The 12,004-nt window shown below is 41.4% G+C and overlaps 1 protein-coding gene across 3 annotated transcripts in view; it reads left to right on the top strand.

Moving 5' to 3' along the window:
* The first annotated feature begins 1,212 nt into the window (after positions 1-1,212).
* Positions 1,213-12,004, top strand: part of RAB11FIP2 (RAB11 family interacting protein 2) — a 42,387-nt gene continuing 31,595 nt past the window's right edge. For 2 of the 3 annotated variants that reach the window (XR_008467106.1, XM_054206505.1), the window contains exon 1: positions 1,213-1,704. Coding sequence is in view for 2 of the 3 variants with exons in the window: in XM_054206505.1 (XP_054062480.1) it covers positions 1,355-1,704 (350 nt within the window). In the remaining variant the exon portion in view is untranslated. Of the gene's footprint in view, positions 1,705-1,787; positions 10,668-12,004 lie in introns of those variants that run through there. The other variant, XM_054206506.1, reaches the window with a different exon arrangement.

Genomic DNA, 12,004 nt, shown 5'->3' with positions numbered 1-12,004 from the left:
CACTAACCCGTGAGCCGTGGACTGGGGACACATGAGTGAGGGGTGGTGGATGAAGTATTATCTGACTTGGCTGCTGATTTTATCGCTCGTTATGTTTTTTGGGGGTGGGATATGGAGCCTCGCAAGCCTTATTGCGTGTGGGCTTCTCTTTTTTTTTTTGAAGAAACAAAGTTAATACCTGTGACTCCGCTTAGAGGTGCGCGTGTACACGCAGACGTAGCCTCCAGGTGTGCCATCAACATTACGTGTCCTCAAAACATCAATTATTTCCACTTTCTCATTTAAATCCAAGAGAGTTGGCAGGGAGGGCGGATGGGGTGGAAAATAAAGGGGTTCCCAAAGTGGCCTCCAGCAGGACGGGCAGGAGAGCTCCCTCCGGGGCAGCACAACTCCACGGCCGCCCCCGAGCCCCTAATAGTAAATAATAATAACAATAGATGTCTATAGCTGTTCCCTCCTGCCCACAGCTCCCGCAGGGAACTCTGTCCCCTCTAGAAATAAACGCAGCGATGAACTAATCAGGGAGACAGAGACCTCAGGCGGGAGGGGACCCCGAGGGCCCCGCTCCCCCGGGGGGACCCGGCCTCTCCCCGCCCTGCCCGCGGGCTGGGGGGGGTCCCTCAGCGGTGACAGCCCCGGGTGAGCGGCCACGGCGGGGAAGGGAAGGAGGGGACAGGAAAGGCGGCGGCCCTGGCGGCGGGGAGGGGGCGAACCCTGCCCTCTGCCCTCTGACCGCCGCGGAGGCCGCCGCCGCCGCTGGCAGCATGGGGAAGGCGGAAGCGGCGGAGCCGGCCCGTCAGGCCGGGCGGCGGCGGCGGCGGCGGCGAGGGGGGAGCGCGGCGAGAGGCTGAGGCAGGCGGGAGAGCAGCGCGGCGGCGGCCCGGCCCCACTCCCCCGACAGCGGCGGGGCAGCGAGACACCCCCCGCTCCTCCGCCGCCCCGAGGCACCGAGCCGTGAGGGGCAGGGGGAGGCCGGCGGCGGCCTGCGGAGCCCGCGCCGGGCCGGGCCGGGCCGCGCTGAGGGGCCGCGCCGGACCGGGCGGTGGGGCCCTGCCCGGGGGATGCCCGGGGGGCCGGCGGCAGCGGCGGGTGGGGGGAGGCTGGGGGCAGGAGGGGAGTAGTGCTGCTGGGGGGGGAACGACACCCGGCAGCCCCCAGGCATGGAGCCGCAGGTGGGGCTGCGTGGGGAGGGGGGGGACCTGAGGGCTGGTGGGTGCCACCCGCGGCGAGGAGCTGGAGGCAGGAGCGGGCCGAGCCCCCTGACAGGTGTCTTCGCCGTTAAGGGCCCTTCCGCCGTGGCCCGGGGACTTACAGACTTCCGAGTTCGTTATCGCTGCTGCGATCTTCAAAGACGATGTTGGGGGAGCAAGCCCAGAAGTGGTTCCCAACTCACGTCCAAGTTACGGTCCTTCAAGCCAAAGGGCTGAAGCCAAAAGGTAAAAATGGCAGCAATGACGCCTACACCATCATCCAGCTGGGCAAGGAGAAGTACTCCACCTCGGTGGCCGAGAAGACCCTGGATCCCGTCTGGAAAGAAGAGGCCTCCTTTGAGCTCCCTGGATTACTCATGCAGGAGAATCCAGAAAAATACATCCTCTACCTGATTGTCATGCACAGGTCACTGGTGGGGCTGGACAAGTTTTTGGGACAGGTGGCGATAAGTCTGAACGATATATTTGAGGACAAGCAAAGAAGGAAAACAGAGTAAGTGATGGTTGTTGTTTTTTTTTTTCATTATAATTTGTATTCCTGGTACAGTTGCACTTGGCGGGGGGTGGGGGGGGGGGAATAGCAGCCTTATTATCAGCGTACTTGGAAATGGAATTAGTATGTCTCTTTCTTCTGTGGTGTGTTAAGAGCCCCTAATGTATACAGTTATGTCATTGTGGCCTGACCTCTTCCAGAGAGAAGTTTACTGTAATCACAGTGTTCACCCTGCGCAGGCAAGGACTGTCATTAACATTTTTTGACAAATTCTTATGTGCAACATGAACTCATTACAGTCTGTTTTTCTAAAGATTTTTCTTCGTTCTGCTCAGGGCCATGTCCCCATTCAACTCCTACCCCGATTTCAACCACGTACGAGACTCAGACGCCCTCGAAGCCGGGTGTCGTTCTCTTTAAAAATGTTTTCCTTCACTTGCTGCAACCACGTGACTTTAAATATTTTGTATTTATGTTTTAGTGGTCAATGAACTGTGACTTAGTGAAGGTTTACCAGGGCAGCACAGTGTTTTTCTGATCCTGATTAGCCTTAGGCCGCGATCCTGCAGGCTGCTCTGTACAAGCAGGCCTCAACGGACAAGACCAAAGAGAAATTTCTGCTGTTGTGGTAGCCTCCATCATTACCTACGTAAGCATCTGTCAAATAAAGTTGCCATTTGCCAGCAAATTTTGTCACTGGAATGCAAAAAAAAAAAGCATCATAGCCGTTTATTAGGCTGAACTGTAAACGTATCTAACGCTCTGGGTATTTCAACTAAATTAGTAAAATTGTCTATAATTTCTAGTTAGGACATGGTTGCACAAAGATGCCTGGTACCAGTGTATTTTATCCTCCAAAGTGGGAATAAACCATAGGTGAAAGCGTAGTGCGGGCATGCCTGTGACTACATGATTTGTGTTTCTGTTAGCTATGCTTGTCCCACAGAAGTAGTCCAAGAACAGCATGGAGACCTCCAAGCTAAGGGCTGACAAATCTTTCAGCAGCACTTAAAAAGTTCCTACCCCCGTGCCTTGCCTCCTTCACTGTCTCTTCAGTAGGGTAGAAAGGCCCAAAGTGCCCAAATCTCAGCTGTTAAAATTGAAGGCTGATATTTCTTCTGTTAGTGATGGTGGGTCTATGGTAAGATGCTGGACTTTCTATCAAAGTGACTCAGCTGTTGGCATCGTTTGTCTGTCGCTGATGGTGCTGGGGAGGCGTGAACCTCCAGCAGAGTCGGAGCGGGCAGCTGGAGGTGGAAATCAGTACAGCAACACCAGCCAGGTCTTGTTGATGAGACAACTGTTTCCGCAGAAACCATCTCAAAACCTGGTCCTGCTTGTGTGCAGTGCCTGAGGTTGAAGGAGCACCAAAAACAAGTCAAAGCTGGCTTTGCTCTGCTGGTTGGGGTTTTTTTGTAAACTATAAATTTTTAGGAAAACATCATGTTCACTAACCATATAATAGGAAAGAACATGTCAGTGCAGAATCTCTTGTGGGTTCGTGGTCTGAAGTGTTATATTTTTTAATTGCTTATCTTTTTAAGGACAAACCAGTTATCTTGATGCAATACATGGTAATGCCTGTAGCCTCAGGGTCTTAATTTCTATTTACACTTGTTTCAAGAAGTTTCAGTGCTTTTTAGACAAGCATCTTAAATATTCTTTAATCATCAGTTATAATTATCTTGCAAGTCATAGGCAACTGCTTTAGTTTAAACACCTAGCTGCTCTACAGGAAAAAAGATGAATGAATCAAGTATAAATGCTACTAATTGCAAAAGCTTTCGAAGTCTAGGTAGAAATATGTATTCAGAAACTGGAGGAAAATATGTAAAGCACGTAACAAAACCTCTTTTCCCTTTGGGGAACCATATGCTTTTGCACCAATTTTAGCAAAAGTAGTATTGGAGTCTTATGAAATTATTGCAAAAATTTGTAAGTGGGGTAATTAACATAGTCCTTGTGATAGTTAAATAAACGTTCAGATCTCTTTGGCATTTTTATGTGATGTTGTGTTTAGCAGGGCTTCATAGGTGTTTTTTAATTTTTTTTAAATTTCTTTTCTCTGAAGTGCGAGAGAGGAACTCGCACTATGTAAATGTGCCGCGGTGCTTCCCTAGACCACCGCAGAAATTAGCAGGGCTCCCCGAGAAAGCTGTGCTCCGCCTGCAAGCCGTACTGTGGGAGATGGGAGGCCTGCGGGGAAATTTTTACAAACAGCCGAAGTCCTGTTTTCAGAAGTTACTTGAGCATTTAAGATTGCAAATCTTACTAAAAGTTGATGGGTGTTAGGCTTCTAGAGCTGAACAGCCGTACTTGTAAAAGTCTTATATATGTGTAAAAGTGCGGATAGTGGGATTTTTGGCAGCATGTACTCAATGCTGATTTAAACTCTTATGAGGAGCCACTGAAAGTCCAGTTTTCCTGTCTGTGTCTCTAGGTGCTTAGAAGCCTAGGAAACATCCTTTTTGAAACTCACTTTGGAAAAAAAATCAGTCTTAAGTGTTTAGAGGTGTTTAGATAACTTTTTGAGAAGTTACGAGGGTTTTCTGCGTGTGTGCCCTCATGGAATGCATGTGTGTTGTTGCTGACTCCTTTAAGCGTTAGTTGGAGATGTGGATGCAATATTTGTACGTGTACGTGGGAGGAGGGCAAACTTTCAAGAATATATTTGCAAATGTGATCTCAAACAAAACACTCTTTCTTTCTTATTCTGCTTTTATTAAATCCTTTTTGATACAAAATATTGCTAGTCCTGTGTTGGCAGTAAACTAAGGGTAATATATTTGGACCCAAAGACCTTCTAGCCATGACTGTGGTGTGGGAACTGAGATACCCAGTGCCTTTCAAGACCAAGTCCAATGTCTTTATTACCAAAGCATTCTGATGGTTGAAAGCTATATTCATTGTTTCAGAAACACTAATCTGTTTTATTAAGCAATGTTTTTACTTTCAAATATGTTCAACAGGCTTGTGGTGTTATTAAATCCAGAGTTATTTTCTCATGTTGATGTAACCTTAACGTTTCTTGCTTTGTTTGGGGATGAATGAGATCCAGTTATTTGATGAAGTGTCTATTGGTAATATTTCTACTTTTTAATATATTTAATAGCTTCCTCTTTCCAACACAGCTGTACATATGGTGCTGTAAGAGACAGACTCAAGAGTCACCAGGGTATTGCAAAAAAGATATTTAATATTCTGCACAATGCTGAACCCTGTCAGCAATTCCCTAGTGCTTTTTTAGTAAGGAGGTATGAGAAGTGAAGGCTACCAGCTGATTTTGAATTCCTAGGAAGACCATGGGGTCTGTGACATTGAGCTTTTTGTATATTTTTTTTTTATATAATATTTTATAATTTGGAAGAAATAAATTTAAAAATTCGGTGCAGCTTCAGAAACATTATGTTAGGGGAAAATAATCCTTTTTTTCTGTATAGCTTTTTTTGTTACTTGTCACACCTTAAGAAAAATACTCTCTGCAGTAAAGTTTTCAGGCAGAGGCCTCGTGATAGGATTTGTGCATCTTGTGTTCTAATAAGCTTGATTTCTCACAATATTCAGTGAAACAAAGCAGTATATGTACTGTAATTTGATAGTGGAATTTTGTACGCACCATCACGCAATGCCCTTTCTCTTTCTTTCTGAAACCGATGGTTTTTCCAATTGTGAAAAGTGAAAATTCCTGGAACGGTTAGATCCAGATGTGGCTCAGATGGTCGCGTACTAGGTCTCTTCCTGAGCCCTCAGCCAAAGCGTCTGCAGGATCCTGGTTTGTTTTCTTTCTGTATTGGTGCAAAAAGTGCCCATCGATCGCACTGTGCTAACTTTGTAAATTTGTGTCTCTGGCATCTCTGCCGTAGTTGGAAATGGACAGGCTCTTTTTACTTCTGCTTTTTTCTCCAGAGTCGAAAACTGGGCTCCAGAAGCGAAGAGGTTTTACCGAGTTTTTTTAACAGTTCGGAAAACTTGGGAGACTGCTTTATTGGAAGTATACTTAGCATAACTCTTCAGATCTTAGATTTCTGACGTGGTTTTATTTTTTTGCAGTAAAATCCTGGGGGTTTGTTTAATTCATCCTGAAAATACCTGACAGTTTTTTTGGTCTGCTGTTGCAGAATAAATATACCTCTTCCGTTCTTGCAATTTAAATGTAAATGGTAATCAATTAATATGTTGTTTTAAAGGATATATACGTTTTTGTAATAATTTCAATTCAGCTATAGTTCAGAGCTGCCTTAATACTGCTGATGATCTGACAATGTGTAACATCAAAACAAGTTTTTGAATTATCATGGAATAAAAAAATATTCATTTACTGTCATGTCCGAATTTACTGAAATAGTTTTCAGTAGCTTTTTTTAATGACTGTGCTTAGTTTTTTTTCTCCTGTGTGCTAAATGAACACAGCAGTAGAAGAACAAATTTCCACTAGCTTTCACCATAACGTTACTTATTTCATAGGCATTTGTTTCGTCCTTGACGTTCTCTAATTCGACACTATTTATTGTCCATTCCTTTATTAGCTTTCCTGGAGAGCTAATTTTATTATACATGCATCTGATTTAAGATGCAACACTTGTCTGGAATGTTATAAATTTGAGGGGGGTAGGCAATGGTAGAGTTTTTATTTCTTGCAAAAATTTTGTTGGAGGAGACATTTTTATGTGTGACTTAATTCACCTTCTCTCTGGTTTCTATAATACCTCAACACCCCACCCCCAAATTGTTTCAGCATTATAAAAAATGCTTATTTGAGCATAATACAGTGAAGGAATCTTGGCCTTATCTAAGATGTTTCTCCTCTGCTTACATCGATCATACAAAAGAGTCAAAACGAGCTTCTCAGCAAACAAACATACAGAAAGAATTAACGATTGACCATGATCGATACCGCTGTGTTGTAAGCACTTATTCCTTAGTGCTGCTGAGCTTCCTGAAAGATAGGAAAATTGTGTGACTTCCTCCAAATTAACGTGAATTTCTTTTTGGCAGCCTCCCTCTTGGGCATGGACAGGTTCCCTCTTCGACTGCCTTTGCCCTCTCCTCTCTCTCATCTGCAGCAGCATAAGCAAGAGGCAGGCGCTTGAGGAGATGGCTTCAAATATAACTTGAATTATGAACAAGCAAACAGCTAGTGAATAGATAGTATGTCATGGGCTTGCTAATGTTGTGTCATGCCTGTTAATGAATAGTGCCTTTTTAAAAATAATTCTACAAAACATAACACTTTGTAAATATTATTTACTGATTTTGAGTCTTAAATTTGGTTTTAACCAGAAAAATGAATTTTAGATTATTTTAGGTGGTAAGACTAAATAGGACTGGAAATGGCAGGCTGTAACATGAATTATCAAAATGTTGTGGTGAAAGTAAGAGAAAACACTTGTTCCACTCTAGTCAAAAGTGGGAAGAGAAATTTGTCGAAGGCACAGAAATAACGAGCAGCCTGGAGGATCCGTGTGGATTTGTGCTGTTGCTTTTCTGGTACCACTCAGTAAATGTAATAAAAATTAAGGAAAGTTAGTAGTGAGGAACAGAGGAGAAAGGTGGTGATGGGGGACAACAAAAAGTTGTGCTCAGCTGTAGCTTTATGGGATTATAGCAATATTTTCAAATTATGTAGTAATATTCCCAGCATTTACATTTTGACAACAAATGCAAGCACATCCTCGGAATAGGTCATAATTCTGAGTCAGAGTCTGAGTGCCATCTGGATTGAAATACTTCTCCATTTTCTGTGCGTACACACGTGTTTATACACACACTCAACTGAAATAACTCGCCTTAATTCTCATACTTTCAGTTATTTTGTTTCTAAAATAAAAGTTTTCACACGTAGTCTTTAGCCAAGATGGTAAGTAAACTAAAACCACTTTAATTACTTTGATTCCAGTTGATGTTAGCTAACCCCGTAGTAGGGGTGTTGTGATATGTGTCAGTTCCCATATGTTTTGTGGTGTTACGATGTCACTCTGTAATATTTATTTTTAAACTCCGCTTTGTATATCTCATTTCAGTTGGCTTCCAGAAAGTAATAGTATTCATCTTTGTGAATGTCATCACTTATTTTAATAAATAATCTGTTTTCTTCTTCATTTCCCCTCATACCCGAAGTAGTCTGTGCTCAGCCCCTTGCCTTAATTTTCCTACTTACTGACTTTTGGGGCAGTCTTTCGGTATGGCGTTCTGCATTTTTCAAAGTTCATTTGTTGCTAATTAAAATGTTAAAAATTTCTGGACATTGGGTGTTGATTTTTATCCATTAGCTGTGGATATTTATGTTAGTGGGATTTTGTGAAGCCAGGTTTCTTCGGTGTGTCTAGTTTGGACATAGTAATCTAAATGAAGAAGTACCTTCCTGTGACAGCTGATGGACGTGTTCTGTCATTGGGATTTTGATGGTGTTTTATAGGGGTAGTTTTAGAAGTACCAGCTGGTGTAGAAAATTCTCTTCATCACTGTGTAGCAGACTAAAGTTGCTTAACAGATCAGGGTGCTAATTTTACCTGTAAAATCAAGGTTAGAAGCTTTGTGGATGCTGTGATTGCTTTTTTGGAGGCTTTTTGCAGAGTGGCTTCAGTAATTTTTGAACTGAAATCAAGATTTTGCAAAAATCTTCGGGTGCAATCTAATGATTTCACCAAAGCAAAATTAGATCAGCTCCATAGATATTTACTGGTAGAGTTAGGGCTGAGTGGCGTATTTGAGAAGCAGCAAAATGAGTGGGAAAATTCCTCTTGCATTTTCCATCTTCAGCGCAGGCAAAAAGATGGGAGTCAGAAGGTCGTTTATCATGCAGATTGAATGTGCTGGCTGGAAGGCTTCTAATTCCCATTGAAATTGGTAGACAACTATGCCAGTGGTTTTGGAGGCTGTTAAAGTTTTAAGTATATAATTAAAATGTAATTAAAATTACATAATGGTTTTTCTTACGTGTACTGTTATTATTTTTCTTATCTATGCTGTCAGCCTCTCCTGCTGACTGTAACATAGTGAGTGGAATAGGTTGAGTGATGCTTCTTCGAAGAAGAGAGAGAGGGCTGAGACTTGGCACTGTCAAATTCTGTGGCAGATTTGGAGGATAAGACACCACGACATCATCTTCCTGCCATTAAGAGAAGAGAAACAAGATATTGGTTTCAAAATATTTGTTGAATGCAGGATGAAGGATGCAATGAGAATAGTGTAGATAAGCAAAAGAGAGTTGAAAAACCAACTTCATGGGAAGATGAAATCAGAAGAAGGGGAGGAAAAGAACAGGTGAAGAAATTGTGTTGAAAATACATTTGTAGATCACTCAATATTTAGATGGAATAGGCAGGCCAGAGTTTTTTAACTTGCTTATTAATAGTAACTTAGTTTTCTCCTTCAGCCTTGCTGTCTACCTTTTCTAAGGTAAAAGGGTCAGTGCTGCTGATACTATGGAATTCACTTTAATAGTATGCAGAAGATAGTTACTGTTTTTCGTAGAAATAAGGGAGTTTTCTTTTTCCAGCCCTAATTGTAGGTATGGCCAAAAAATGAGTGATTTTGTCATGGTTAGAAAATAGCCATGTATCTTCAGAGAGGGCTTAAATTTCTCAGGGCTGACTTGGGCAGCAGGATTTTTCAGCCTTGAATGTTGATCTTGTCTTTACATGTTAAAAAAAAATTGTCAGCATACAGAGTGGTAATTTATGTAATACTTAGAAAATAAAAATGATCAGGAACCTGTGCAGGACAGGCGAAGCCCATTAGCACACTCAAAAACAGATGAGAAAAAGAAGCAAGGGTTGTTCTGATGGAAACCATAGGGGAAAAGTCAAAATTAGAGGGTGTATGGAGGACGTTGTCCTACAGAACACTTGAAGGTGAGAGCAAGAAGTATGAATGTGGTTCAGAAGGCAATGGGGCTTCCTTTGAAGTTGGGAAAATTTGCCAGACTTTGTACGAGGTCTGTTTAAATAAAGACTGTCTGTGAGACTGGATGTAATATTTGGTTATTAAATAAAAGGGCATCTGCTCTCATAAAAGCCACCCTGTTTTGTTCGTGTATGTTATTGGCTATTTTCCTACTTTGTACAGGCTTTCTGTAGCATAAGCTCATGGCAGCCTGACAAATGGAGCATTTATTGTGGCTAAAAGTACTGTAAACAAAACCAAAATAGCAAGTTTTATTGGCTTTTATAATACATTACAATTTTTTAAATTGGCAGTGGTATAGTGGAATTTAGTATTTTAGGACCCAAATGCTGTTATCTGAAAACAGTGGACTTCATTTTCCAATTCTTTTTTCTATTATATACAGCACTGTTTTTTCTGTTTGTTGCTCACGCCCATGTGTTGTAGAAACAGTTTCTAATAAGAAACATTTACAGACTCGGTTACTCATTCACGTGTAGCTCCACGCACACGCATTGCCTGCATTTGTTCTCATCTGTTTAGAAAAGTAATTATTTGCCTTTGAATTTGAAGAAAATCATGATTTGAGTCTGCTTCTCATATTGTCTTGTTATGAGCTGAAGCATATGGAACCTTCATTATAACTAAAACAAGATAAACTCTCCAAGGTAACAAAGAAACCTCCTTGAAATGCCTATGAAAATTAAATATCTGTATTTTATACAAAGATTTGATCCGGCAATCATTATTCAAATAAAAATTCCATTGAAGTCCAGAGGAATTTTGCTGGAGTAAAGAGTTTATGATTAAATTCTGTTGGAATAAGTAGTAGTGTTGAACCTGGTCCAAGCAGGTCCAGTCCCTTACACTGGGGGGGGGGGGGGTAGTGTTATCTTCCTAGGGTAAGGAGAGTTTCTTTGTTTTCCCAGCCGAACTTATTTTTAGTGTCAAGTTCTTCAATGTCTACTTTGATAATAAATGTACAAGCTGCAAAGGCAATGTATTAGTTGTGTGCTGGAATTCTCTCCTTCAGACCTGGTAAAATGTCAGAATAGCTTTTGGAGATATGCTGTTAGCAGGTGAGTACCGGGTAGTGACGCGGAGTGGTTGTCGATTCGTGATAAGAAAGTCAATAATTGAGTTAAATTAAGTTTTAAAAGAAAAGGCTTTCTTTCACACAGCCAAAGCTTAAGAATTTGTGTTTTGATACTGTTCTAAAAAAAGTTAGCAAGTGTCATACATCAGTTTAAAGTTTTGCTAATTCCTAAGTAGAAACATACGAAAATTCAGCAATCTTATCAGAGATTCAGTATTAATGTTTGAGACCTATGAGGGGAGGGAAAGAGGGAGAAGGGGAATATGTTTTCTTACAGTGTAGGTTGAGCCATTATGCTTGAATGTCAAAAAGTGAGGTCCTCTCTGCCTATTAAGCCTCTTAAAACACTCATAAGCCTTATTTATATTTATACTTTTGTTTATGTTTACTGTCTGCCTAAGGAATCACGGTGAGGACTTTCTCAGTTTCAGGCTGGTTTTTTCTTTAGTTTTTTTTCTGCACAGGCAAGATCTGTCTGATGGAGATTTATAAGCAAGGGCTTGTTCGTTATGGCTGTGTATTGTTTTTATTTTTTTAAGAGAATATATCAACATATTTTCTGTAAAAGAAGAGTTTTGAAGAAAGTAGGCTATCTTGTCTCCCAGTTTTTGCAATAATATATATCACAAAAAAGATTTACTCTGCGTTCTGTTGTGTGCGTTTTCCGTAACGACTGTGTAGATGAATTAAAGAGGTTCTGGAATCAGTTACCAAGAAGTGAAACATTATTAACTAAAAGGAAAAATGATCCATCTTCGTCAGACACATAACATACCTCAGGTTTTCTCTTTCATTTAAAATACATAAATGAAGTTACCTCACAACAGAAGAAAAATTTTCTTCTAAGGGTTTAATTGTCCTTCCACCAGTTTGAACTTCTGGATCTACTGGTCTGGATTCATGTTGTCTAGTGCCGGGACAGAGAAGGTCTGGTATTTCTTAATTATTCTGGTTTAGTAGGGGATATAAAATCTTTAGGACATCACAAAGCAACAGAAGTAGTCCCAATACTCTTTATCCTTTTGTTATTTCTTTGGCGGGTCACTTTTCTAGAAGTCTTTTCTCAACTCAAAAAATAGTATCTCTGCCTGAAAATTTGATTTCAGCTGTTGCCTTTAAAAGTATTTATGAAATCGGAAAGGAAATTGAGGGTTATTTTTCTCCTTTCCTGACCTTGTTTTCCATATTTGGCAGTATTGAATAATGTATATATAACTGCATGATCAATTTTGCATCTGTGCTGATAGGCATTTTCATTTCTTAGTCTCCAGTTCAAAAGTTACTTCGTTGTGATAATGCACTGTTGTGTTAGCATGTGTG

The sequence above is a fragment of the Rissa tridactyla genome, chromosome 6, assembly GCF_028500815.1.
Source record: "Rissa tridactyla isolate bRisTri1 chromosome 6, bRisTri1.patW.cur.20221130, whole genome shotgun sequence".
NCBI lineage: Eukaryota > Metazoa > Chordata > Aves > Charadriiformes > Laridae > Rissa > Rissa tridactyla.
Note: the sequence above shows the minus strand (reverse complement) of the source record. Positions and strands in the feature narration are given on the sequence as shown.